The sequence below is a fragment of the Hemiscyllium ocellatum genome, chromosome 4 (assembly GCF_020745735.1).
Source record: "Hemiscyllium ocellatum isolate sHemOce1 chromosome 4, sHemOce1.pat.X.cur, whole genome shotgun sequence".
NCBI lineage: Eukaryota > Metazoa > Chordata > Chondrichthyes > Orectolobiformes > Hemiscylliidae > Hemiscyllium > Hemiscyllium ocellatum.
Window position 1 is genome coordinate 5,987,466 of NC_083404.1, and position 26,910 is coordinate 6,014,375.

Genomic DNA, 26,910 nt, shown 5'->3' on the forward strand with positions numbered 1-26,910 from the left:
CATCAGGGTCATCTAAAGAGATAAAGGTCAAATGGACAAAATTGCTTTTCGCTCAGAGGATGAAATTTATCTTCAAATATGATAAGCCAATGTTGAAGAGAGTTCTTTCAATAACATCTCAACCATGGCAGCCTGATACATTCCAGGTTATCCCCCAGAACCTCTGTATAGAATCCATGAGAGTAGAAAATACCTCAAATCCACAGGAGGGCTGCAGTAAATTGGATGAAAAGCAACAAAGCCTGCAACGAGGATATGAGATTAAAGAAATTGCAGATGCTGGAATCCGAAGTGGGGAGGCAGGAGGAACACAGCAAGCCGGGCAGCATCAGGAGGTGAAGAAGTCAACCCAAAATATCAACTTCTCCACCTCCTGATGCTACCTGGCTTGCTGTGTTCTTCCAGCCTCCTGCCTGTCTACTTGCGACCATGATATGTCATTTTTGCTGTGACCTCAAAAGCTGGCAGATATTTGTTTAAAACAAGACTCCCTCAGAATTGGAAGGAAAAATAACTGTTTTCCTGCCCTGTCCCAAAGCACCACCTTCAACAATAGTAACCCTCTTCAAAATAAGTGACTAATGTTGTTTGGGAAGGTTTTGAGGTACTTCCCTCTTGTTCATTTCAAGGAGGGTTCAAAACCTGAGAGAGTTTACTCAATTGTCATTTCTTGTGGCAGAGGAAATCCTGCCAGAGACAGTGTATGGCTTGAGAGAAACCCCTGATGTTGTTGCGAGATAAATAAAAGAACCAGTGAGAACACAGTCAGGAACTCATGGTCATTCATGTATTCAAATCAATGGGATCAAAGCATTTAACTCAGTAATTTGTAAGGTTCTGTAGATTGTGCACAACAATTTAGATGACCAAGAAACTTCAACACAATTGCTTCATGATAATATAATTGCAACTGCCTAGAGTGGAAGATCTGAAACAGGCACCTTCAAAATCTGGATCAGGGTCAAGCAAGGCTGTGAGTCAGGCCCCACACTACTTACAATCTATCCAACAGCAGAAGTTCACCTCAAAGGACAACTCCTCTTTGGTGTCAGCACGAGATGGAAAGAGGATGAATGTTCTTGCTATAGAGGGAGACAAGTGAAGGTTTAACAGACTGACTCCTGCAATGGCAGCACTGGCATATAAGGAAAGATTGAATCAGTTACGGTGGAGTTCAGAGGAATGAAAGGGGATCTCATATAAACCTATAAAATTCTAGCAGGACTAGACAGGGTAAACACACAAACAATGTTCCTAATGATACTGAAATCCAAAATCATGGGTCATAGTCTAAACATATATGTGTTAAGTCTTTTAGGACTGAGGTGAGGAGAAATTTCTTCACAAAGTAGTGAGCCTGTGTAATTCCCTACCACAGAAACCAGATGAGGACAAAACCTTAAATGATTTCAAGGAGTGAGGTATAGCACTTGAGGCAAAAGGGATCAAAGAATGTGGGGAAAAGCAGAAATAGGCTGAATTGGATGATCCCTTTTCATTCTTCTGAACTCCAGCAACTATTATCCTAACCGATTCAATCTCTCCTCATACGCCAGTCCTGTCATTGTAGGAATCAGTCTGTTAAACCTTTACTTCAATCGCTCTATAGCAAGAACATCCTTCCTCTTTCCATCATAACGAATGACAGAGCAGGCTCCAAGGGCTGAATGGCATACTCCTACTCCTATTTTCTGTTTCTATGAAAATTATTACACCTTAATCATGCCTGTGCCAAGACCAAAATGATCATAGATATACATGATCTATCATTTGTGGATGGCTGCGATGTTATTGTATGTTCTGCACCAAACTTGCAAACAAGAAAATTGCGTGCAGTTCTGGACTCCTTCCTATCGGAAAAATGTTGTGAAACTTGAAAGGGTACAGAAAAGATTTACAAGGATGTTGCCAGGGTTGGAGGAATTGAACTATAGGAAGAGGCTGAACAGGCTGGGGCTGTTTTTCCTGGAGTGTCAGAGGCTGAGGGGTGACCTTATAGAGGTTTACAAAATTATGAGGGGCATGGATAGGATAAATAGACAAAGTCTTTTCCCTGGGGTCGGGGAGTCCAGAACTAGAGGGCATAGGTTTAGGGTGAGAGGGGAAAGATATAAAAGAGACCTAAGGGGCAACTTTTTCAAGCAGAGGGTGGTACAGGTATGGAATGAGCTGCCAGAGGAAGTGGTGGAGGCTGGTACATTTGCAACATTTAAAAGGCGTTTGGATGGGTATATGAATAGGAAGGGTTGAGAGGGATATGGGCCAGGTGCTGGCAGGTGGGATTAGTTTGACTCTAAGTAACTGTCAAGGACAATGGCCTCTCTCTTGAATGCACCAAAGTAAAACTCTCATCAACTCTCAGCTGGTCAGCTAAGTATTCCATCTCCCACGTATGTTGTCCCTTCAACCTCCTACACTAAGTGAAAAAGATTCCCAGTTTCTTAGCTCAATATATGCCGAGTTTGCAGCATGGCACGCAAATAGACAAATGACCTGGCCCAAAAGAACTGGATTCCAGGCTACAGTGAAAAACTGAGACAGGAAATTGCAGGATCTCGAGACAAATTGTACAGCCACTCTGGGAGATTTTGAACACTTTGCATACTTTTGCAGTCAACTCTTTGAAATGGCTATCACTGACAAGTAGATCCAATGCCTGATAAACTACAATTATTTGGTCTTCTACAAATATAGCAGTGAACATATGCCAAAGTCTTCAAGTCAAAAGATTTCGTAGTTTATACAGCAGTTGTGCGCTAGAGGAATTCCATCAGCAACGCCTCTGCCATTTCCTCCAGATTCAGTGGAAAGGACAGCAAATAAATGTATCCTTTTATGAACGAAGCACCAAAAGCATTCAGGAAAAATTTCCAAAAAAATATACTCCAATGATCATATCCAGATGACCAAGAAATCTCCCATGCCACGTCCAGTTTTTTGAACTCTCAACTGATGAACTGTCCAGGGAGAAACAACGAAACACACAAAAAAAAATTTTAAAGTACAGTTTAGAGTTATACAGCACGGAAACCGATTTTTGGTCAAACTTGCCCATGTTAACCAAGATTCCCAAACGAAACATTTGCCTGTGCTTGGCCCATATCCCTAGATTCATTTACTTGTACAAATGTCTTGTAAATGTTGTAACTTTATTTACATCACTGGTGGTTCATTCCACAAATGAACAACCCTGTGTGAAAAAAAGTTGTCCCTCAGGTCCCTTTTAAATCTTTCTCCTCCCACGTTAAAAATATGCCCCCTAGCTTTGAACTCAGCCATCCTAAGGAAAAGGGCTTTGTTATTCAGAATGTACTGGATTCAATGTCTTATTTGTTGTAATTCAAATTAATTTAATTCCATTGAACAGAAAGGTGTCCACATGCATTGCGTGCCACAAACAGATACATTTAATGATGATCTGACTCCATTAATATTTTCAAATTGGTATTTAAAGAGGGACTTGGGGGAGGGGCGTTGGGAATACGATCGGTGGAAGGAGGTTAAGGTGAGGGTGATAGGCCGGGAAGAAGATTGCAGGTCAAGAAGGCAGTGCTGAGTCTGAGGGTTGGAATTGAAAAAAGGTGGGGGGAGGGGAAATGAGAATTCAGACCATCTAAGTGCATTTACTCCCCAGTCAGGTCAAATGGCGATGCAACTGTTACTATTTGCTGTTATTTTGGCTGCAAGATCATTCGTCAACTCTTCCTCACTTATTGATCTCTAATAAAGAGGAATGCTCTCCTGCTTTTTAAGCACTTATTTGAAGGAGAATATGTAGTTGAAACAGGGTGAGAGCATGCGGTAGGATTTGGAGGAGTAAGTTGTTCTTAAGACATTAGTACTGATGATAATGGTTGCAGGAGCTTGCAACAATCTGTTAGAACAGCAATTCTCAACGGGAGCCCTGAAACATTTGAAGGGAGCCACAGAATGGAAACTGAGAGAAGGGGAGCCTCAAGGGTTTATGGGGACCCTGGTAGCTGAACCAATGAAACACCCAAGCAACAACCTTCATTTGAGTCAATCGTTTACCTCCTAAGGAAGCCATTGTTTCTTTCCTTAAAAAACTCCGTCTATTGGCACAATATGGGACGTCAAGAAATTTTACAATTTCCAAACATGAAGACCATCACAGAGGCACTGAAGGACAATAGCTTTACCGGTAATGTGAAATATCTAAAGCTGATACACAAGGATATGCAAGAAAGATTTAATGACTTATAAAACCTCGCTATCCCGGATTGAATTTTGAATCGATTTGAAGTACAACCCACCCAAGTTGAGCCAGAAATTCAAGAGAGTTTGATTGATCTTCAGAGTGATATAACTGCACGTCATCAGTTCGTTTAGTCTCAAACGATTTTTGGATCAAGCGTGATCTGCCAAATAAATTTACAACACTGTGGGAATAAGCCCAAATATCTTATTACCTTTTGCTCAACATATTTGGTTGAGAGCTTAAAAATGTGTTGCTGGAAAAGCGCAGCAAGTCAGGAAGCATCAAAGGAAGAGGAGAATCGACGTTTCAGGCATAAGCCCTTCTTCAGGAATGAGGAGGGTGTGCCAAGCAGGCTAAGATAAAAGGTAGGGAAGAGGGACTTGGGGGAGGGGCGTTGGGAATACGATCGGTGGAAGGAGGTTAAAGTGAGGGTGATAGGCCGGGAAGAAGATTGCAGGTCAAGAAGGCAGTGCTGAGTCTGAGGGTTGGGATTGAGAAGAGGTGGGTGGAGGGGAAAATGAGAAAACTGGAGAAATCTGCATTCATCCCTTGTGGTTGGAGGGTTCCTAGGTGGAAGATGAGGCGCTCTTCCTCCAGGCGTCATGTTGCAATGGTCTGGCGATGAGGAGGCCAAGGAACTGCATGTCCTTGGCGGAGTGGGAGGGGGAGTTAAAGTGTTCAGCCACGGGGCGGTTGGGTTGGTTGCTGCGGGTGTCCCAGAGGTGTTCTCTGAAACGTTCCGCAAGTAGGCGGCTTGTCTCCCCAATGTATAGGAGACCACATCGGGTGCAGTGGATGCAGTAAATGATGTGTGTGGAGGTGCATCATTACTTGCAGAACGTTTCAGAGAACACCTCTGGGACACCTACATCAACCAACCCAACCATCCCGTGGCTGAACACTTTAACTCCCCCTAGGACATGCAGGTCCTTGGCCTCCTCCATCGCCAGACCATGGCAACATGACGCCTGGAGGAAGAGCGCCTCATCTTCCACCTAGGAACCCTCCAACCACAAGGGATGAATGCAGATTTCTCCAGCTTTCTCATTTCCCCTCCCCCCACCTTATCTCCGTCCCAATCCTCAGACTCAGCACCACCTTCTTGACCTGCAATCTTCTTCCTGACCTCTCCGCCCCCACCCCCTCTCCGGCCTATCACCCTCACCTTAACCTCCATCCACCTATCGTATTCCCAATGCCCCTCCCCCCTACCTTTATCTTAGCCTGCTCGGCACATCCTCCTCATTCCTGAAGAAGGGCTTATGCCCGAAACGTCGATTCTCCTGTTCCTTTGATGCTGCCTGACCTGCTGCGCTTTTCCAGCAACACATTTTTACTTGCAGAACTCCAGCATCTGCAGTCCTTACTTTCTCTATATTTGGTTGAGAGCAAATTATGCAAAGTCCTTGACAAAGTCCAGAAACAGAATTGATATCGCAACAAGAGGTGACCTCACACTGTCATTGTCTAATTTGGAGCCCAATATCATGAAACTTGCAGAAAAACACCAAGCTCATGGACTGCATTAGGCCTGACAGATGTTTAATTTCATACAGTCTTTTTCAGTATGTCAGAATGTCCAAGCTTTCTTTATGTTCAATAATAAATTATTTTCTGTTATCTGTTCATGTTGCATCCCTGTTTGAAGGGAGGACCTGGAACCAGAGAAGAGCTCCTAGGGAGGTCATGGCCAGACAATGGTTAAGAATCACTGTGTTAGAATGACGACAACATTTTGCATCAAGCCACATTATGCTTTGAGCCACCTCATCTTTGGTATGGGCAACGCAGCAGAGGATTGAAAAGGAAGCAACCCTTGCACCCTGAATTCTCTGGCTTGTGAGATAAACCGATTCATGCTCCTGTTGGTCAAGAATTGGCCTGTGCTGTCACAGTGAAGACCCATGGCTGAAACTAGTAAGCCCAAGTAGAATCTTAGAATCAAGAGACTGCCTTAAAGTTGTTTGTAAGAATATTTCATGGGCTCCCAAAAACCCTTAAAGTTTGCACAAATATTACAGGTTATTACAGCAAGGTCCCTGCTGACTGCATCACAAATTTTCCCTCCCTGCAGTACTGCGCACTCCCTTTGAAGGGCAGAGATAGCACTCAGAGCAAATTCTGTCTCAGAGCCAATTACCCAAGTTATTACAGTTAGTGAGAGTACTGGCCTAATCCACAACTAGATTTTTTTCATCACACACCGTCACACAGTTCAGATTCTTCGTAAAACCACTCTAGAATCATATAGAAGGGAAAAAAAAATCCAGTTTACTATTTGTAACAAAAACAACTTCCTACAGCAGATTTGAAATACATTTGTTACACAGTAGGCAAAGACATTCAAATTTTCTCCTGCATCTAACCTTGTAAGCTAAAACAGGACATAGTAATGAGAGCAAAATACCTTTTACAGTTATCAGAAGAAACACAAAAGTGATGATGCAGGTAATGAAAGAACAATCGATGCTGCACACCGACACACACCGACAAGTAAGCATGATAAAGAGCAGGTGGCCCTGACATTCTCGTGGTGTTCTGGATATTGTCCTGACATTATCTATTTGATTGCAGTAAACTATGTGAAGAACAATGAACACCAATAAAAGTTACTGTAATTGTGTTTTTACATTGAACTGGCTTGTGCAATTGCAAAGGAAAATATATTTTGTAGTAATAAGTTTAAAATGCCTTAGCAAAATTTTACATGCCTAAACATAGTACATAAAACAATCAAATGTTGTTTTTTAATCTAATTAACATTGTCAAGAGGAATCTCCTCAGGTATTCCAACAGCCAACTCATTAGAAACCATTTCTTAATTAGATGCTAGGTTGGGAAGCACCTATCTCCATCAAATTTTACAAAAGCTATCCCTTCACATAAAATAACTTTTGTTCCCTCCACCACCTCACCCATGTATGGACACCATACACATGAGACTCTAGACAGCAGAGAATATCATGTACAACTTAAAAAAGAGAAACTGCAAAATTTGTAGAGTTCTGTACTTAAACAGTTTTATTGAGGGCAAGATCCAGCACATAGAACATAACAGCGCAGTACAGGCCCTTCAGCCCTTGATATTCTCACAGATCGGTGCAACAATTTGAAACCCATCCAACATACACTATCTCATTCTTATCCATGTGCCTGTCCAATGACCATTTAAATGCCTTTAAAGTTGGTGAGTCTACTACTGTTGCAGGCAGTGCATTCCACGACCCTACTATTGAGTAAAGAAACTACCTCCGACATCTGTCATCCCTCAATTTAAAGCTATGTCCCCTCGTGTTAGCCATCATCATCTGAGGAAAAAGGCTCTCACTGTCCAAAATATCTAATCCTCTGATTATCTTAAATGTCTCGATTTAGTCATCTCTCAACCTTCTTATCTCTAATGAAAACAGCCCCAAACCCCTCAGCCTTTCCTCAAAAGACCTTCCCTCCATATCGGGCAACATCCTAGTAAATCTCCTCTTTCCAAAACTTCCACATCCTTCCTATAACGGGGTGACCAGAAATGTACACAATACTCCAAGTGCTGCCGCATCAAAGTTTTACACAGCTCAAGCATGACCTCGTGGTTCTGAAACTCAATGCCTCTACCAATAAAAGCTAACACACTGTATGCCTTCTTAACAACCCGGTCAACATGGGTGGCAACCTTCAAGGATTTATGTACATGGACACAGATCTCTCTGCTCATCTACACTACCAAGAATTAGCCCAGTACTATGCATTCCTCTTACTCCTTCCAAAGTGAATCGCCTCACACTATTCCGGATTAAACTCGATTTGCCACCTCTCAAGCCCAGCTCTGTAGCTCACCTAAGTCCCTCGGTAATCTACAACATTCTTTGTCACTACCCACAACTCCACCCACCTTAGTGTCATCCACAAATTTACTAACCAATTCTTCTGTGCCCTCATCCAGGTAATTTATAAAACCAACAGTGGACCCAAAACAGATTCTTGTGGTACACCACTAGTAACTGAACTCCAGGATGAATATTTCCTATCAACCACCATCTTCTGTCTTTTTTTTCAGCTGGCCAGCACCTGATCCAAACCGCTAAATTCCCCTTAATCCCATGCCTCAGTATTTTGTGCAATAGCCTGCCATGGGGAACCATACAAAATGCCTTACTGAAATCCAAATACAGCACATCAACCACTTTAACCTTATCCACCTGTTTGGTCACCTTCTCAAAGAACTCAACAACCTTGTGAGGCACGACCTACCTTTCACATCATTTCCTACGCCATCTGATGCCTGTTACAATCACATGATCTTTTAATCATAAGCTATAAAGCTGTTTAAAATTTCAGAGATACGCTGCTGTAAATGATGATAGTGCGGATGATGGAAGGATATTGCTCAAACGGCTAAATAACATCATAGGGATATTGTAAACCCCTGTGCAATCAACATCATGGATTAACATATTCATACATCACAAGTAGTAACTTGGAAAACCCCCAGAAAATGCATTGAAACAGGAAATGAGAGCTATCAAAGGACTCTTCAGCTTAAAAACAAACACTTTTGAAGTCTAAGAACTGCATCATTGCTGTGCACTTGTGAAAAGCAGCATATAGAATATGCTTTCAACAAGAGATACACTGCATTTAAGTATTTTTTCTTATTTGGGGTGAGTACATACACATTCATTATTTTATTGGCTTTTTGTGCTTGAAGTCAAATATGGGTGAAGATTTGTTCCAAACACTACTTATTAAAAATGGTCAGGGCCTTGGACTGAAATGCTAATCAAGATATTCAAATATTAGATGTTGCTTTTATTTTGTTTTTAAATTATATTAGAAACTCTCAGCTGTGGTTATTTAATACAAAGAAAAATGGCAGCCCATCATTTCATTGAGGTTTTGAAACAGAACCTCTATCAGTTGAATGTACTTACAATGGTTTCTTTCGATGTGGAATAACAGAGAGTATAGGCATAATGTATTTCAGAAGGTGACAGAATAGCAGATGAATTAAATGAAGAATAACAAATTACTTCTGAGTGGACAACGGAACAGAGTGTAAAGCAGAACAGCATTCAACATGGAGGTGGTAAAAGTTCAGTTAAGGGTATCAGCTGTACAGAACAACCTCAGTTATCGAACGTCAACTATCTGAATTTCGGATTATCTGAAACATGAAGAACTCAAGGTCCTGTAAAAACGCTATCAGTTATCCAAACAAAATATTCTCCACCCGTCTCGTTCGGACAATCAAGGTTGTTCTGTACGTGGTCAACATGCAGGACTGATACAGGTCTTTGCTACGTTAATCACAAGGGGTAAGAAGCTCAGCTCAACTAGATAGAATGCAGAGGCGGTTAAAGGTCAGATGCAATACAAGTCCAGTGTCTTCATGTATACTGTACACTGCCTCAGAAACTCTACCAATATAATCATAGACCGCTCCCGGCTCAGATTATAATTTCTTCCAACCTCTTCTGTCAGGCAGACGATACAAAAGCTTAAACACACGTATCAACAGATTCAAGAACAGCCTTTTCTTGTTACTAAGACATCTGAATGGAATTCTCAATTATCAAATGTAATGTTGACCTTGCTCTTTGTATGCCTTCTCTGCACCCGTTAACATTGCATTCCTTACTCTGTTCTATTACCCTAATGCATTTTGTATGGTACGATCTACCCGCACTGCACATAAAACAAAGCTTTTCACAATGTCTAGGTAAGTGCGACATTAATAAATCAAATCAAACGGCTGGACAAAAGACAAAAATTGGCATCAAGGGGCAGAAATTATGATGGGTTGGTAAATGATATGTGTTGTCTTCCCTATTTATGTTGCTGAAATTGTGACTCATTTAGGGGTGTATGTCAGTTAAATGCTATAATAGAACAATGAGAGAGTAAAGAGGCGAGGTGGACAGCAATATCATACAGCAGAACCCACCTGAATACTACGATGATGCTGCCCAAGGTCCAAAAACATGTATTCCATAAGAGTTGCTCATGCAGCTCTTTGATGCTATTCTGTCATTCTACACGATCAGGGCAGACATATACCTCAACTTTATTTACTCACGTTTGCTAGTGTTGAAAATTTCAACTGATAAAATATTCACTAACTTGTGGAGGAGAGAATTCTATATTTCTATGAAGTTGTGTGTCAAAGCTTTTCTTGATTTCACTCCTAAATAACCACCTCCTAATTTTAAGCTCACGTCCTCCTCTTCCGAACTATTCCAGAGGAAACAGATGTTTTGTTTCGAGTCTCAAATCAATTCATCATTTTAAACACCTAGGCCTAAATATCTTCAGCTGCTTCAATGACCTTCCCTCTCTGAGGAGGTTAGAAGTGGGGCATTTGCTGATGATTGCACAATGTTCAGCACCATTTCTGTCTCCTTTGATATTGCAGCAGTCCATACACAAATACAACAAGACCTAAATTAAAATTCAAGCTTAAGCTGATAACTGACAGTAAAATGCATGTCATGCAAGTGCCAGGCAATGTTAATCAGGAATCAGAGAATGTCTAACCATCATCCCATGGTGTTACCATCACTGAATTCCCCCACTATCAACATCCTTAGGATTATCATTGACCAGAAACTCAACTGGGCCAACCATATAAATATAATAGCTACAAGTGCAGGGCAGAGTCTAGGAATCCTGCAGCAAGTAACTCACATCCTGACCCCCCAAGGACTGTCCATCATCTACTAGGCACAAGTCAGGAGTGTGATGGAATATTCTCCACTAGCCTGGGTGAATGCAGCTCCAATAACTCTGAAGTAGCTTGGCATCATCCAGGACAAAGTAATCCCTTTGACTGGCATCATATCCCCGTCCATTAATTCCCTGTACAATCAACATTCAGTAAATGGCAGTGTGTACTACCTATACGATATTCTGCAGAAATTCCCAAAGACTCCTTAGAATAGCATCTTCCAAACACTCAACAACTTCCATGTACAAGGATGAGGGCAGCAGACAGATGGGAACACTACCACCTGCAAATTGCCTTCTAAGCCAATCACTATCCTGACTTGGGGGTATATCACTGTTCCTTCAGTGTGAATGGGTCAAAATCCTGGAATTCCCTCCCTAATAGCATTGTGGGTCTACTTACTGCAAATAGATTGAAGCAATTCAAAAAGACAGCTTACCAGCACACTCTCACAGCATCCAGGGATGGGCAATAAATGCTGACTCAGCCAATGACACCCTCATCCCACTAGTAAATTTTAAAAGTACTCTAGTTGTGGTATCACTAAGGGTCCATAAAGGCATGGTAACATTTCCCTACTTTAGTATTCATTGCAATAAATGGTAACATTCCATTTGCCTTCTGGATCATCTTGTGCTTCAACCACCATGGTACCCAAATCCCTCTGTGACACTAAGTTCTAGAATTGCTCTCAATTTCAATAGCATACTACTTTTATATTCCTCCATTTCTCAACGACACTGAGAAAGACAGCTGCCAAATCAAAAAAAGCCTCCTTGCTCCTATTAGAGAAAGAGCCCAGGATAACATTTACTCTTACATTCTGGGATAATCCTGAAACCATAAACAGTTTGGTGCCTTTTTAGAATTTAGGATTCTTTGAAATTAAACTTTCATGGTAAGAAGGCTCAGATAAGTCTGGAACAACTTTCTAGCACATAGTTCTGGTGTTTCAGCATGCCAAGTTTTCTTCTACTTTACACTTCAAGATTCAAAATTTTGATAAATTTCTTAATCAAGCTGGATTATAGGCTAAATAGATCTCCTTCCAAAGCATGAAAAGAAAGTTGCTCTAATGAGATTCATCCAATAATATACTTACAGTGCAAAAGGCGAAAATCAACATAAGGATGAGAATCTCTTCTTTCAGGTTGAAATCCTGCCCGGCTCCTTACTCGTACATCCCCTTAACAAAATGTCCAAGAACGCTCAAGGTTAACACAAGTGCCAAAGGAATCTTACCAAGTTCAATGCAGAACCCTCCAGTGTCAAGCAAAAACAAAAAGAAAAAAGTCTACATATACATCTTTGCAGATGATTTACCCTTTAACAACAAGATGTACAATAAAGTACGAGTTTCTTGCATAATATAAGTTAACCAAGGGGTTCTGCGGTGGGCAGTTCTTGCTGTATTGTATGGCTTGACACAAATAATCTGTTATTAAGGCATTTTTCTATTGTGGGAGAATTTCCATTGTTTAATAAGCGATGAATAATTGGCTTATTAAACAAGGGAAACCGTAATGAACAAGCTGCACTAATGCAGCTCTTTTTGCATCCTCATGATATCTCTGTAGTGGATGTGGCTACAGTTATATTTAAAAGACACTTGGTTAAGTACATGAATAGGAAAGATTTGGATGAATATCAGCTAAGCAGGTGAGACTTAGTTTAGTTTAGGATTATGGATGGCATGGACTAGTTGAACTGAAGGGTCTGTTTCCATGCTTTACGATTCTAAGACTACAACTAGATATGAATTGATTGGTATCAGATGACGAATCAGAAGACCAAAAGAAAACAGTTTGATTACTCACCTAACATACGAATGTACAGCGCAGTTTGATCTGAGCTTTCATAGGAAATGGCTCCTCGTCTCTGAAAAATAGCACACCAACATAGAAGCTGTTACTTTTCAACTCCAAAAAAGCAAAGGATTCAGAAAACGTAATATCCAGTCTCCTGTGAAAGTGTGTTTGGCCTGAGAAAGTAAATGATTTTGAACAATAATGAAACATTGCAACAGAGCTGGCATTCTTTTCAGAATGCAATCAATAGGGTTTGACTGACACCCTCCGCTAATAATAAGGCACCAATTATGAAGAATCAACTCCCAAGAGTCCATTGATTGAGACACAAACAGAAAATCATCAAAGATGCAGACAGCACCCTCCAAACCAATTTCCATTAGAAGGACATTGGCAGATGATGATTTAGAGATGCCGGTGTTAGACTGAGGTGTACAAAGTTAAAAATCACACAACACCTAGTTATAGTCCAACAGGTTTATTTGGAAGCACAAGCTTTCGAAGTGCTGCTCCTTCATCAGGTTATGGAGTGTAAGATCATAAGACAAGAATTTATAATAAAAGTTTACAGTGTGATGCAACTGAAATCATATATTGAAAAAGACTTGGATTGTTTAAGTATCTCATCTTTTAGAATGAACATGTTGGTTTCAGTTCTTTCATTTGTAATCACAGAACATTTTTAAAGTTACATTCTCAAGTGAACTTTAACAATTGGTGTCATGTCAGCCCAGGTAATGCATTTACGGTGTGAGGTGTTCTGTGTGAGACAGACTGTGCCACAATGTTCAAACGGATTCTAAATTAAAAAAGGGATTTACAGAATCTTACATGGATTCATGCAGTCTTTGAGCAAAATACAATGTAATCCGTCAAGTACAAATTCACCCACAAACTTGTGTGTGCTTGTGTGGGGGCGGGGGGTTATGAGGGTCTGTGTCTATGTCTGAGTGAGAGAGGGTGGGAGTGTATGAGTGAGTGTATGAGAGACAGCTTGTGTATGAGAGAGGGTCTGCGTGAGTGTATGGGTCTGTAGGAGTGTCTGTGTATAGTGCAGTGTGACATGAACTCAAGATCCCAATTGAGGCCATCCCCATGGGTACTGAACTTGGCTTTCAGCCTCTGCTCAGCCATTTTGCGTTGTTGCTCATCCCAAAGTCCACCTTAGAGGACTGTCACCCGAAGGTCAGAGATCGAATGTCCCAGACCGCTGAAATTTTTTCCAACTGGGAGGGAACATTCCTGTCTGTTGATTGTTGCACGGTGTCCATTCATCCATTTCCATAGCCTCTGCTCGGTGTCGCCAATGTACCATGCCTCAGGGTATCCTTGCCTGCAGTGTATGAGATAGACAACGTTGGCTGAATTGCAGGAGTACCTGCCACATACATGGTAGGAGGTGCCCCCTCACGTAATGGTGGTACCTGTGTCAACACTCTGGCACATCTTACAACCTTGTCATGGTAGATGCTGCATGTCTATCTCATACACTGCTCAAAGACTGCATGAATCCATGTAAGATTCTGTAAATCGTTTTTTAAAATTAGAATCAGTCTGAACATTCTGGCACAGACAGTCTCACACAGAGCACCTCACACCTTAAATGCATTATCAGGGCCCACATGACACCAATTGTTAAAGTTCACTTGAGAATGAAACTTGAAAAAATTGTTGTGGTTCTGTTCGCCGAGCTGGGAGTTTTTGTTACAAACGTTTCGTCCCCTTTCTAGGTGACATCCTCAGTTCTTGGGAGCCTCCTGTGAAGCGCTTCTGTGCTGATTCCTCCGGCATTTATAGTGGTTTGAATCAGTTGTCAGTTGCTGTCCGCTGCAGTGGTCGGTATATAGGGTCTAGGTCGATGTGTCTGTTGATAGAATTTGTGGGTGAGTGCTGCTTCTAGGAATTCCCTGGCTATTCTGTTTGGCTTGCCCTATAATAGTGGTGTTGTCCCAATCGAATTCATGTTGTTTGTCATCTGACAGCCAGACTGCTGCGACCACTAGGACTCACAACAGCACACAAACCAACAGCCACGCTCAGACAACAACTCACCAGGACAAAGGACCCGATACCCAGCATGAGCAAAACCAATGAGGTGTACAAAATCCCATGCAAGGACTGCACAAAACACTACATAGGACAAACAGGAAGACAGCTAACAACCCTCATCCATAAACACCAACTAGCCACGAAACGACATGACCAGCTATCCTTAATAGCCATACACTCGGATGACAAACAACATGAATTCGATTGGGACAACACCACTATTATAGAGCAAGCCAAACAGAGAACAGCCAGGGAATTCCTAGAAGCATGGCACTCATCCACAAATTCTAACAGACACATCGACCTAGACCCTACATACCGGCCACTGCAGTGGACAGCAACTGACAACCGGAAACCACTATAAATGCCGGAGGAATCAGCACAGAAGTGCTTCACAGGAGGCTCCCAAGCACTGAGGATGTCACCAAGAAAGGGGACGAAACGTTTGCAACAAAAACTCCCAGCTCGGCGAACAGAACCACAACAATGAGCACCCGAGCTACAAATCTTCTCACAAACTTTAAACTTGAAAAAGGTTCTGCAATTTACATATAGAGCCATAAAGTCAGAGATGTACAGCATGGAAGCAGACTCTTCGGTCCAACCCATCCATGCCAACCAGATTTCCAACCCAATCTAGTCCCACCTGCCAGCACCTGGTCCATATCCCTCCAAATCCTTCCTTTTCTTATACCCATCTAAATGCCTTTTAAATGTTGCAATTGAACCAGCCTCCACCAGATCCTCTGGAAGCTCATTCCATACACGCACCACTGCGTTAGAAAAGAGATCTGAGGGGCAACTTTTTATCTTTCCCCTCTCACCCTAAACCTATGCCCTCTAGTTCTGGACTCCCCCACCACAGGTCTATTTACACTACCCATTCCCTTCATAATTTTGTAAACCTCGATAAGGTCACCCTGCAGTCTCCGATGCTCCAGGGAAAACAGCCCCAGCCTGTTCAGCCTCTCCCTACAGCTCAAATCCTCCATCCTTGGCAACACCCTTGTAAATCTTTTCTGAACCCTTTCAAGTTTTACAACATCTTTCCGATAGGAATGAGACCAGAATTGCACGCAATATTCCAACGTTAGCCTAACCAATGTCCTGTACAGCCGCAACATGAACTCCCAACTCCTATGCTCAATACTCTGACCAATAAAGGAAAGCATACCAAATGCCTTCTTCACTATCCTATCTACCTGCAACTTCACTTTCAAGGAGCTATGAACCTGCACTCCAAGGTCTCTTTGTTCAGCAATACTGCTTAGAACCTTACCATTAAGTGTATAAATGCTGCTTAGATTTGCTTTCCCAAAATGCAGCACCTCTCATTTATCTGAATTAAACTCCATCTGCCACTTGTCAGCCCATTGGCCCATCTGATCTAGATGCACTGCATCTTGCAAATGGTACAGGCTGTTGCCATTGTGTACTGGGAGTGAGGAATTGAAGGACAAAGGTGGTAGATGGAGAGTCAATCAAATGGACTCCTCTCCTGGATAGTATCAAGACCTTGAATTTTGGAATTGTACTTACTAAGGCAAGTGGACATTAGTCTAAAGTAGTCACTCTTCATTTATTCCTTTCAGACTGTGGGCAGATTTTGGGGAAGTTAGAGTTATCACTACAGAATTTTTAGACTCTTGCTTGCTCTTGTCATTACAGCTTTATATGGCTGGTCTAGTTCAGCTTCTGGATGTTGATTAGCAGGGTGTTCAGCAATGGTAATGCCATTGATCATCAAAATCATCTTAGTGATTCTCATTGCATGGCATGTGCGTGCCACAAATATTACCTGTCCCTTATCAGCACAAGGGTGTGCGCTGGAAAAGAACAGCAAGTTAGGCAGCATCCGAGGAACAGGAGAATCAACATTTCGGGCATAAGCCCTTCATCAGGAATAATCAGCAATCAGAATGAAGGGCTTATGCTTGAAACATTGATTCTCCTGCTGCCTGACCTGCTGTGCTTTTCCAGCATCACACACAACTCTGATCTCCATCATCTACAGTCTTTACTTTCTCCTTATCAGCCCAAACGTGGATATCATACAGATCTTGCTGCACAGGGACAAGCTTGTTCAATAACTGAGCAGTTGAAAATGCACAGCACTCACCACCAGTGCCAACATTCCCAGATTTGTATTGAGTTATAGAATAGCCAGGAAAGGCCAACTGGCCCACTCCTGCTCTCATTTCTTTTATAACTATAATTATCAGGCTGATTCCGACATCCTACATAGAACATAGTGTTTTAAGAACCACTAAATTAGGGGAAATTTAAAACCAGCTAATACAAGTGCTTAAAAATGTTGAATAAGAACTAAAGGATTTCACATAACTTTTAAAAATTTACTGAACTGTAAAGATCACATCACAAAATTGGCAGATACATTTGCACAGTTAACAGTTTGATGCATTCAATTTTCACAAGTGTTTCCTATCTTACATTTAAAAGGCATGTCGCTCTCTCCCCTTTTATTTCCATCTCAACACCCCCCACCCCCTCCCATTTTGCTGGGTTTCCAGTCTCTTTCCAGATCTTCTATCTGATTTACCTTATGTTATAAATATTTCCTTTCCAAGATACGTTTCCCTTTCTCCGGTTCACCCTTTATTTTGTTTCCTCATGTTCTTGCTCATTTATTTCCACTTGGCATTTCATTTCTGCAATGGGAGTTCTGCAGCATATGCCAGAAAATGCTCACATGAGAACACTGGTCCTTCATGTTACTGTGAAAATAGTCTCTCTCCCAAAGTTAAATCTCAATTGCATTTTTGGAATAGAAATATTAATTGACCATTAAAATAAAAACATCTACAAGAACAAGTCCTCTAACAACTCACAGAAAGCCAAAATCAGTAGATAAGTTTATAATGAGATCAAATATAATTTTTTTTGGAATATCAAAAAACAGCTGACCAGGCACTCATTAAGATTACAGAAATTCAGTGACTCTGTCCTAGAAAGTGCATATCTGTCACTGATAAAAGGATCAGACTTGGCTATCATAACCACCCACACCAATCTCATCTTTCCTGGCTCAAGGGATAGTGAAACAAATTGCAGTGCCCCAGAGACAAGCTTACTCAGTGCAACCTATGAATTTGACGTGGGACCTTTCTCAACAATTGCACATGTACGTCAGCCATCCATTAATAACTCAAATTTCTGAAATCCTTTTCACTCTGTCATCACTTGTGACCACAAATCAGTATGCATTAAACTCACAAAGCCACATTTCTCTGTTCTGAAGTCTGATGTCTAATATACTGGACAGAGAATTCTCATCTCCAATACACACAGCTGACATTCTGATTCATCCCATTAACAGTTCATGCTTAAACAAAGATCAACTGCCTAATTTAAAAATACAAACCTTCCAAGCCTTATGGCAATAACTTTTTAAAATGTTAAACTGAAGGGATAAATTATTTTTATTTGACCTCCCATAATCTTCAGGTACGCAAAGAAACCAAATTGAGGGAGGGAGAGGAGAAGAATCAAATTTGTTTCAGACTGATGACGACTAAGAGAGGGACTGAAATCAGTATTTGGAGAACATGGGTTAACGTGGGACAGCCACTTTGTTAAGGCTAACCCATCTCAGCTCTCTTATGAATGTAACAGACAAAGCTCCTTATATACAGAGGAACCTCCATTATACAGCATTCAATTATCTGAATATCGGATTATCTGGCAAGATCGCAATGTCCCGATGTTCGGCTAAACTATGTCATTCGGCATTCAATTACCCGGAATTCGATTATCCGAGCAAATACTCCCCGCCCATGTCCTTCGAATGATCGAGGTTCCTCTGTAAATGTAGACGACTTTGAAAATGCAATTAGATAAGTACCATTTCAAAGTCTTATTCAAAAATCAAGAGTGTTTGGGATTAAGGGGACAGTCAGCACTTGGGAATTAAATTTTTGGTGACTTCAAAATAAGTTTGGTGCAGATCATTAGGTGTTAGAAGGGGGTCAGAGGTCTAGCTGTAATGGTCTCATGCTCAAGATGTGCCTGCTAAGCACGACTGCTTAATTAGCTATTGTCTCCCTAATTGTAACAAGACACATTGAATGCATTCCTGTTCAATGCACTGATATCTAATTGACTACTTCAGCACAAGGCAAAGAGACAGGCAGGATGCGCATGCAACAAAAGTAATGCACAGTGCTGACTGCTGAACTGAGTCTTATCACTGAAAAGCTAAACATCATGATCTATCCTTTAGACACGCCCAGGGGCCAAAGCTCCAGAAGGGTTTCAACACCCTGAGGTCCAAACGGCAATTAGGATGGAATCTCTCTGAGAAACCAGAGAATCACCAACACACATCAAACACAGACTGCATTGAGGATAACTACGTGACCTTCAGAGGATAGATACTGAAAGGTTAAATAAGTGGGCAAAAAGTTGGTAAATGGAGTATAAAGTGGGAAGCGTGAAGTAGTTCATTTTGGAAGAGAGAACAAAAGAACAATATTATTTAAATAGAGAAAATCTGCAGAAAACTGCAACACAAAGGACTTGGGTGTCTTGTGCATTAAACACAGAAAGCTAGTACACAGGTGCAGCAGATAATCAGGAAGCCTAATGGAATGTTGGCCCTTATCTCAAGGGTTTTGGAAAATAAATGTGGGGAAGTCTTATTGCATCTGTACAAAGTGCTGGTGAGACCACGAGAGTATGGTGAGCAGTTTCAGTTCCTTACTTAAGGAAATATGTCATTTCATTGGAGACAGTTCAGAGAAGGTTCACTGGGATGAACCCTGGTATGGAGTGAATTGTCTCATGAGCAAAGGCTAAACAAACAGTTTGGGACTCTGCTCACTGGAGTTTGGAAGAATGACAGGTGATCTCTTTGAAACATATCAGATTCTTAAGGGGTTTGACTGGGTAAATGCAGAAATGTTTCCCCCCTCATGGGAGGGTCCATGATCAGAGGACATAGTCTGAGAATAAAGTGCTGCTGAGATGAGGAGGCATTTCATCTGTTTGTGGCAAGCATTTCAAAGAACCTTGCCCTCTGAAAGCTGTGGGGCACAGATCTTGTGCAAACGTAATGATGAGACAGATTGATCTTGATCAGTAGAGACCGAATGGCCTCCTACTGATCCTATTTCTTATGGCCTTATTCAGCTTATCAAGCCCTACACACCATTCAATACAGTCATGGTTCACCCAACGTTTCTCCCTTTTTCTAACCCACCCAGATAACCCCATACGAAAAATTGGTAACGTAAGTACTGACATTGCTCACCAAATCATTGGGACTCTGGTATACATTCTGAATTTTGATGGTGGTTGTGGCTTTTGAAAGCTAGAGCCAGAGCACTCTAGAGTAGTGAAGTATACTGTCAGACCAGGGTTCACCAAGATCATTGAAATGTGAACCTTCTGTGAGAATGAAAGCCTGAGTGAGTAACAAACTCTCACCAAACCCCTCAGGTTGAGACCCCATGGCACTGTGTCAAAGAGAATTCTCCTGTGTTTCCTGGTCAATATTTGCCCCTCAACCAACATCAAAAACACATTACCTCATCCACACTTAATTGCTATTTATAGGATCATGCAATGCAAGTAAAAAATTGCCATGTTCCCATATGAAAAGACTAACATCAATTCAAAAGGTAATTTATTAACAGTAATAGAGTTTGAGATCATTCAAAGTCATGAAAGGACTATACAAATGCACTTTAAGAATTTGTAGAGCTATTACAGGTCTATGGTGGCTAGCACTGCTGCCTCACAGCACCAGTGACCTGGGTTCAATTCCAGCCTCAGGCAACAATCTGTGTGAAGTTTGCACATTCTCCCCATGTCGGAGAGTTTTCTTCCAATGCTCTGGTATCTTCCTACAGTCCAAAAGGTGTGTAGGTTAGTGGCTTAGCCATAGGAAATGGAGTGTTACAGGGTTGGAGAGAGTAGCGAAGGTGGGTTGGGGTTTTCAGAGGGTTGAATGGCCTGCTTCCACTCTGTAGAAGATTCTATTTTATTACAGAGACATGAAGAAAATTTCACATGAAATATTAGTTTTACTATGACAGGCAGATGATGATCAAGGTGGAGTTAAACTTAATGTGAAAAAGTTAACAAGCCCCTATTTGCTGTGCACATGCCAAATACTTTTTCTGTGGAAATGAATTTAAGATGTTTGGGTTCCTGTCTTAGAGAGAGAGGGAGAGAGGGAGAGAGGGAGAGAGGGAGAGAGGGAGAGGGGGAGAGAGGGAGAGAGGGAGAGAGGGAGAGAGGGAGAGAGGGAGAGAGGGAGAGAGGGAGAGAGGGAGAGAGGGAGGAGGGAGGGAGGGAGAGGAGGGAGGAGGGAGGGAGGGGAGGGAGGGAGGGAGAGAGGGAGAGAGGGAGAGGGAGAGAGAGAAGTTCTGAAAAGTATGAACATATGGGGGTCTTCCATTTAGGACTTGAAAAGGATAGAATACACTTTCTATATGGTGATAAGGTAGAAACAGTGAAGATCCCAAGAAGTGTATTAAGTACAGAAAATAATCAAAAAAAAGGCTAATGGAATGCTCATTTTACCTAGAAGACGACAGACAGAAGGGGCAGGGTAGATGTTATACTAAAGCAATAGAAAGCTGCTGGCAGGCACAGACTGCAAATCTAGGCCACATCTTGGCAAGAATACAACGACCTTTGAAGGAATGCAAAAAAGAGGCACCAGAATGATATCTGAACTAAGAGCTAAATAATAGGCTGGGGTTACACAACCTAGTAGGTATTTGCTGGAATTTAGCTGTTCAAGAGGAGATCTGATCAAAGCTTTCAAGACACTAATGGGGAGCAGAGACAGAAGGTAAAAGCAATTTCTGCAGCCCGGATTAGGGGACCTAGTTTGAAGAGCCAGTTCCTAGGGACCGAAGTTAGAAAAAGATTCTCCATGAAAAGAATGATTAAGAAATTTGGAATTTTGATACTTGTTTGTTGATTGATCGATTGTTACTACTATACTTTAAACCTAAAATTCATGATTTTTTAAAAATCTAACAAATGTACTAAGGTCACCATTTAGCAATAATCTCTTACTGAACAAGGTTAATAATGACAACACCAGGTGATAGTCCAACAGGTCTTTTTGGAAGCACTAACTTTTGGAGCGCTGCTCCTTCATCAGACGGCTGTGGTGTATTAGATCGTAAGACACAGAATTTATAGCAAAAGTTTACAGTGTGATGCAACTGAAATTATATATTGAAAAAGACCTGGATTGTTTATTAAATCTCTCATCTTTTAGAATGACCATGTTGGTTTCAGTTCTTTCATATGTAAATCTAGAACTTTTTTTTAAAAACAAGTTACAGTCTCAAGTGAACTTTAACAATAGGTGCCATGTCTGCTCAGATAATACACTGAAAGTGTGAGGCTGTCTATGCCCCAATCTTCAGACTGATTCTATTTCTAAAAAAGGGATTTACAGAATCTTACATTGATTTATGCAGTTTTTTGAATAAAACAAAATGTAATACTGCAAGTACAAATTCACCCACAAATTCTCTGTGTGTGTGTGTGTGTGTGTGTGTGTGTGTGTGTGTGTGTGGAGGGTGCTAGGAAATGATCGTCTGAGAGAGAGTGTAAAGGGGTATACGTCTGTGAAATGGCCTGTGTGGAAGCAAGTGGGTATGTGTATGTGAGCGGATGAGAGAGAGCATGTGTAGGAGACAGGATCTGCGTGAGTGTATAGTGTCTGGAGGAGTGTGCATGTGTGTGCACGAGAGACAGCGCGTGTAGTGCATTAAAGTCACCTGTAGTAGACCCCAGCTTCTGTCACGACGCTACAGATTTCTCACAGAAAGTCAACACCCACAGATCAGTTGAATTGGGAATATTTCTCGTCACAATGAACATTTCAGCACTCTATACCAAATGCCCCATAATGACGGGATCACGGCAACAGCCTGAGTACTCAGCACCAACAACTGCCAATCTCGGAGCACCATCCTGCAACTCAGCTGCTTTATCCTCGACCACGTCTTCACCTTTGACAACCAGTTCATCCAGACACACAGAACAGCCATGGGTACCAAATTTGCACTCCAATATGCAAACATTTTCAGGCACAGGTTCAAACAAGATGACTTCTCTATGCACGACCTCCAACCACTGCTGTATTGATGACATTTTCTTCCTCTAGACACACAGCAAGGAGTCATTGAAACAACTACACAGTGAAATCAACAAGTTTCATCCCATGATCAAACTCACCATGGACTACTCTTAAGTATCTGTCTCACTCTTGGACACATGTATCTCCATCAAGGATGGGCACTTCAACACCTCACTCTACGGCAAACCCATGGATAACTTCACGATGCTACACTTCTACAGTTCCATCCGAAACATTTTAAAACAACCGTTCCCTACGGAGAAGCCCTACGCGTACACAGGATCCGTTCAGATGAGGAACGTGATGGGCACTTGGAAGTACTTACGAAGACATCCTTGAGAAGTGGGTACAATGCTCAACTCATCGACTGCCAGCTCCAAAGTACCTTAATGACCTCCTCAGGAGACAGACTCGAGCTGCAACCAACAGGCTACCCTTTGTTGTCCAGTAGAGTCATAGAGATGTACAACATGGAAACAGACCCTTCGGTCCAAACTGTCCATGCCGACCAAATATCCCAACTTAATCTAGTCCCACCTGCCAGCACCTGGCCCATATCCCTCCGAACTCTTCCTATTCAGATACCCATCCAAATGCCTTTTAAATGTTGCAATTGTACCAGCCTCCACCACTTCCTCTGGCAGCTCATGCCATACACATACCATCCTCTGCGATAAAAAGTTGCCCCTTAGGTCTCTTTTATATCTTACCCCTCTCACCATAAACCTATATCCTCTAGTTCTGGACTCCCCCACCACAGGGAAAAGACTTTGCCTATTTATTCTATCCATTCCCCTCAATTTTGTAAACCTCTAAGGTCATCCCCTCAGCCTCCGACGCTCCAGGGAAAACAGCCAACCTGTTCAGCCTCTCCCTGTAGCTCAAATTCTCCAACCCTGGCAACATCCTTGTAAATCTTTTCTGAACCCTTTCAAGTTTCACATCTTTCTGATAGGAAGGAGACCAGAATTGCACACAATATACCAATAGCGGCCTAACCAATGTCCTGTACAGCTGCAACATGACCTCCCAACTCCTGTACTCAATACTCTGACCAATAAAGGAAAGCATACCAAACACCGCCTTCACTATCCTATCTACCTGCGACTCCACTTTCAAGGAGCTATGAACCTGCACTCCAAGGTCTCTTTGTTCAGCAACACTCCCTAGGACCTTACCATTAAGTGTATAAGTCCTGCTAAGATTTGCTTTCCCAAAATGCAACATCTTGCATTTATCTGAATTAAACTCCATCTGCCACTTCTATTGGCCCATCTGATCAAGATCCTGTTGTAATCAAAGGTAACCTTCTTCGCTGTTGAAAATGTGTTGCTGGTTAAAGCACAGCAGGTTAGGCAGCATCCAAGGAATAGGAAATTCGACGTTTCGGGCATAAGCCCTTCATCAGGAAGTTTCCTGATGAAGGGCTTATGCCCGAAACATCGAATTTCCTATTCCTTGGATGCTGCCTAACCTGCTGTGCTTTAACCAGCAACACATTTTCAACTGTGATCACCAGCATCTGCAGACCTCATTTTTTAACCTTCTTCGCTGTCCACTACACGTCCAATTTTGGTGTCATCTGCAAACTTACTAACTATACCTCTTTCGCCCGCATCCAAATCACTTATATAAATGACAAAGGGTAGAGGACCCAGCACTGATCCTTGTAGCACTCCACTGGTCACAGGCCTCCAGTTTGAAAAACAACCCTCCACCACGACGTCGTCTATGTTTGAGCCACGTCTGTAATGGCTAGTTCTCCCTGTATTCAGTGAGATCTAACCTTGCTAACCAGTTTCCCATGAGGAACCTTGTCGAACACCTTCCTGAAGTCCACATAGATCACATCTACTGCTCTGCCCTCATCAATCCTCTTTGTTTCATCTTCAAAAAACTCAGCCAAGTTTGTGAGACATGATTATCATGCAGTACTTCCCAGGAGCTGAAAAACTACACCATGTTCTTTACAGTCTGCAATACTTTTTTTGTATTTTCTCTAGCACCCATTTAGTGTGTGTGCAGGTGTAGGAAAGAGTGAAAAATAACACGTACACAAATCTTTATTTATATTTCACCACCACCAGGAAGAAAACAGCATGGTGGCCCAGTGGTTAGCACTGCTTCCTCATATGCGCCAGAGACTCTGGTTCAATTCCCGCCTCGGGCAACTGTCTGTGTGGAGTTTGTCCATTCTCCCCGTGTCTGCTTGGGTTTCCTCCGGGTGCTCCGGTTTCCTCCCACAGTCCAAAGAAGTGCAGGTCAGGTGAATTGCCCATAGTGTTAGGTAAAGGGGTAAATGTAGGTGAATGGGTCTGGGTGGGTTGCTCTTCGGAGGGTTGGTGTCGTCTTGTTGGACCGAAGTGTCTGTTTCCACACTAAGTAATGTAATCTAATCTAAACCAGAGTGGTCAATGACAAGCAATGCCCTTCTCACCTCCCCAGACACACACCCAGCAAGGCTATGTGATCAAAAACATGAAGGGGAGGGCAGGGATTAAATCAAGAGAGAGTTGGAGGGGGGAATAAAACACTCCATTCCATGCAATGCCCACCTCTCCCTGAACAACAAGGATGTTGGTGGACTCGAACGTAACCACACAAGAGGGGCAGGTAATCGGCCGTAACAAGCCCCTCCATGACCCGCTGCCTGGACCTGTTTATGGCCAATTTGGCCACAGGCCCAGGAGCAGACCCACAAGGAAAGCAACGCATTATCAATGAGAATGAGCACTGTGCCAAGACCTTCTCCACTTCTTACCTTTAAACAACCACCAAACCTCAAACAGATCATTGTTCACTGCAAACTGCCTGGCTTTCAGGACAACACCATACAACACTGTCACGGCAGAACTGCAAGATGTGTCAGAATCTCGACACTGATACCACCATTACACATGGGGAAACTACCCACACACTCTCACAGACTTGTACCCTTTTACACTCATACACACACTCTCCCACATACTCATACCTACCTACCTCTCCAGACAGACAGACAGAAAAAAAATTTGTGGGGGGAGTTTGTACTTGCAGAATTACATTTTATTTTGCTCAAAATACTGCATGAATCCATGTAAGATTCTGTAAATTCCTTTTTTTTTAAGAAATAGAATCAGTCTGAACATTGGGGCACAGACAGCCTCACACAGGGCACCTCACACTTTCAACTCATTATGAACCTATGTGGCACCTATTGTTAAAGTTCACTTGAGAATGTAACTTCTTAAAAGAAGTTCTGGATTTACAAATGAAAGAACTGAAACCAACATGCTCATTCTAAAAGAGGAGAGACTTAGACAATCCAGGTCTTCTTCAATATGTAATTTCAGTTGCATCACACTGTAAACCTTTGCTATAAATTCTTGGTCTTACGATCTTTATGCCACAACCACCTGATGAAGGAATAGTGCTCCGAAAGCTAGTGCTTCCAAAAAGACCTTTTGGACTACCACCTGGTGTTGTGTGGTTTGCACACCACAGTCCAACACCAGCACCTCCAAATCAGGTTATCGTCCAACAGGTTTATTTGGAAGCATAAGCTTTCGGAGCGCTATTCTTTCATCAGGTGGTTGTGGCATAAAGATCGTATGACACAGAATTTATAGCAAAAGATTCCAGTGGCATGCAACTCAAATAACATGTTGGGCAAAGCTGGACTGTTAAGTCTTTCATCTTTTAGAATGGGTTGCAGGTTTTGGATGGTTAATATATAAATCCCAGAACTTCTTTTAAGTCACAGTCTCAAAATAACTTAAGGTTTTATAACGCAAGAACTAGGAGCAGGAGTAGGCCATCTGGCCCTTCGTGCCTGCTCTGCTACTCAGTAAGATCATGACTGATCTTTTCATGGACTCAGATCCACTCACCCGCGGTGTCACCAAATCCCTTAATTCTTTTATTGATCAAATAAAATCTACTTTAGTTTTAATAACATTTACTGAACTAGTGTCAACTACTTCGCTGGACAAGGAATTCCATTCATTAA

At 42.0% G+C, this 26,910-nt stretch overlaps 1 protein-coding gene across 3 annotated transcripts in view; it reads right to left on the reverse strand.

Moving 5' to 3' along the window:
- pde7a (phosphodiesterase 7A) overlaps window positions 1-26,910 on the reverse strand; it is a 158,541-nt gene that overhangs the window by 77,972 nt on the left and 53,659 nt on the right. For all 3 annotated transcript variants that reach the window (XM_060822676.1, XM_060822677.1, XM_060822678.1), the window contains 2 exons: window positions 12,755-12,815; window positions 12,040-12,123 (listed from right to left, as the gene is read on the reverse strand). In XM_060822676.1, the coding sequence (XP_060678659.1) occupies window positions 12,040-12,123; window positions 12,755-12,815 (145 nt within the window). Of the gene's footprint in view, window positions 1-12,039; window positions 12,124-12,754; window positions 12,816-26,910 lie in introns of those variants that run through there.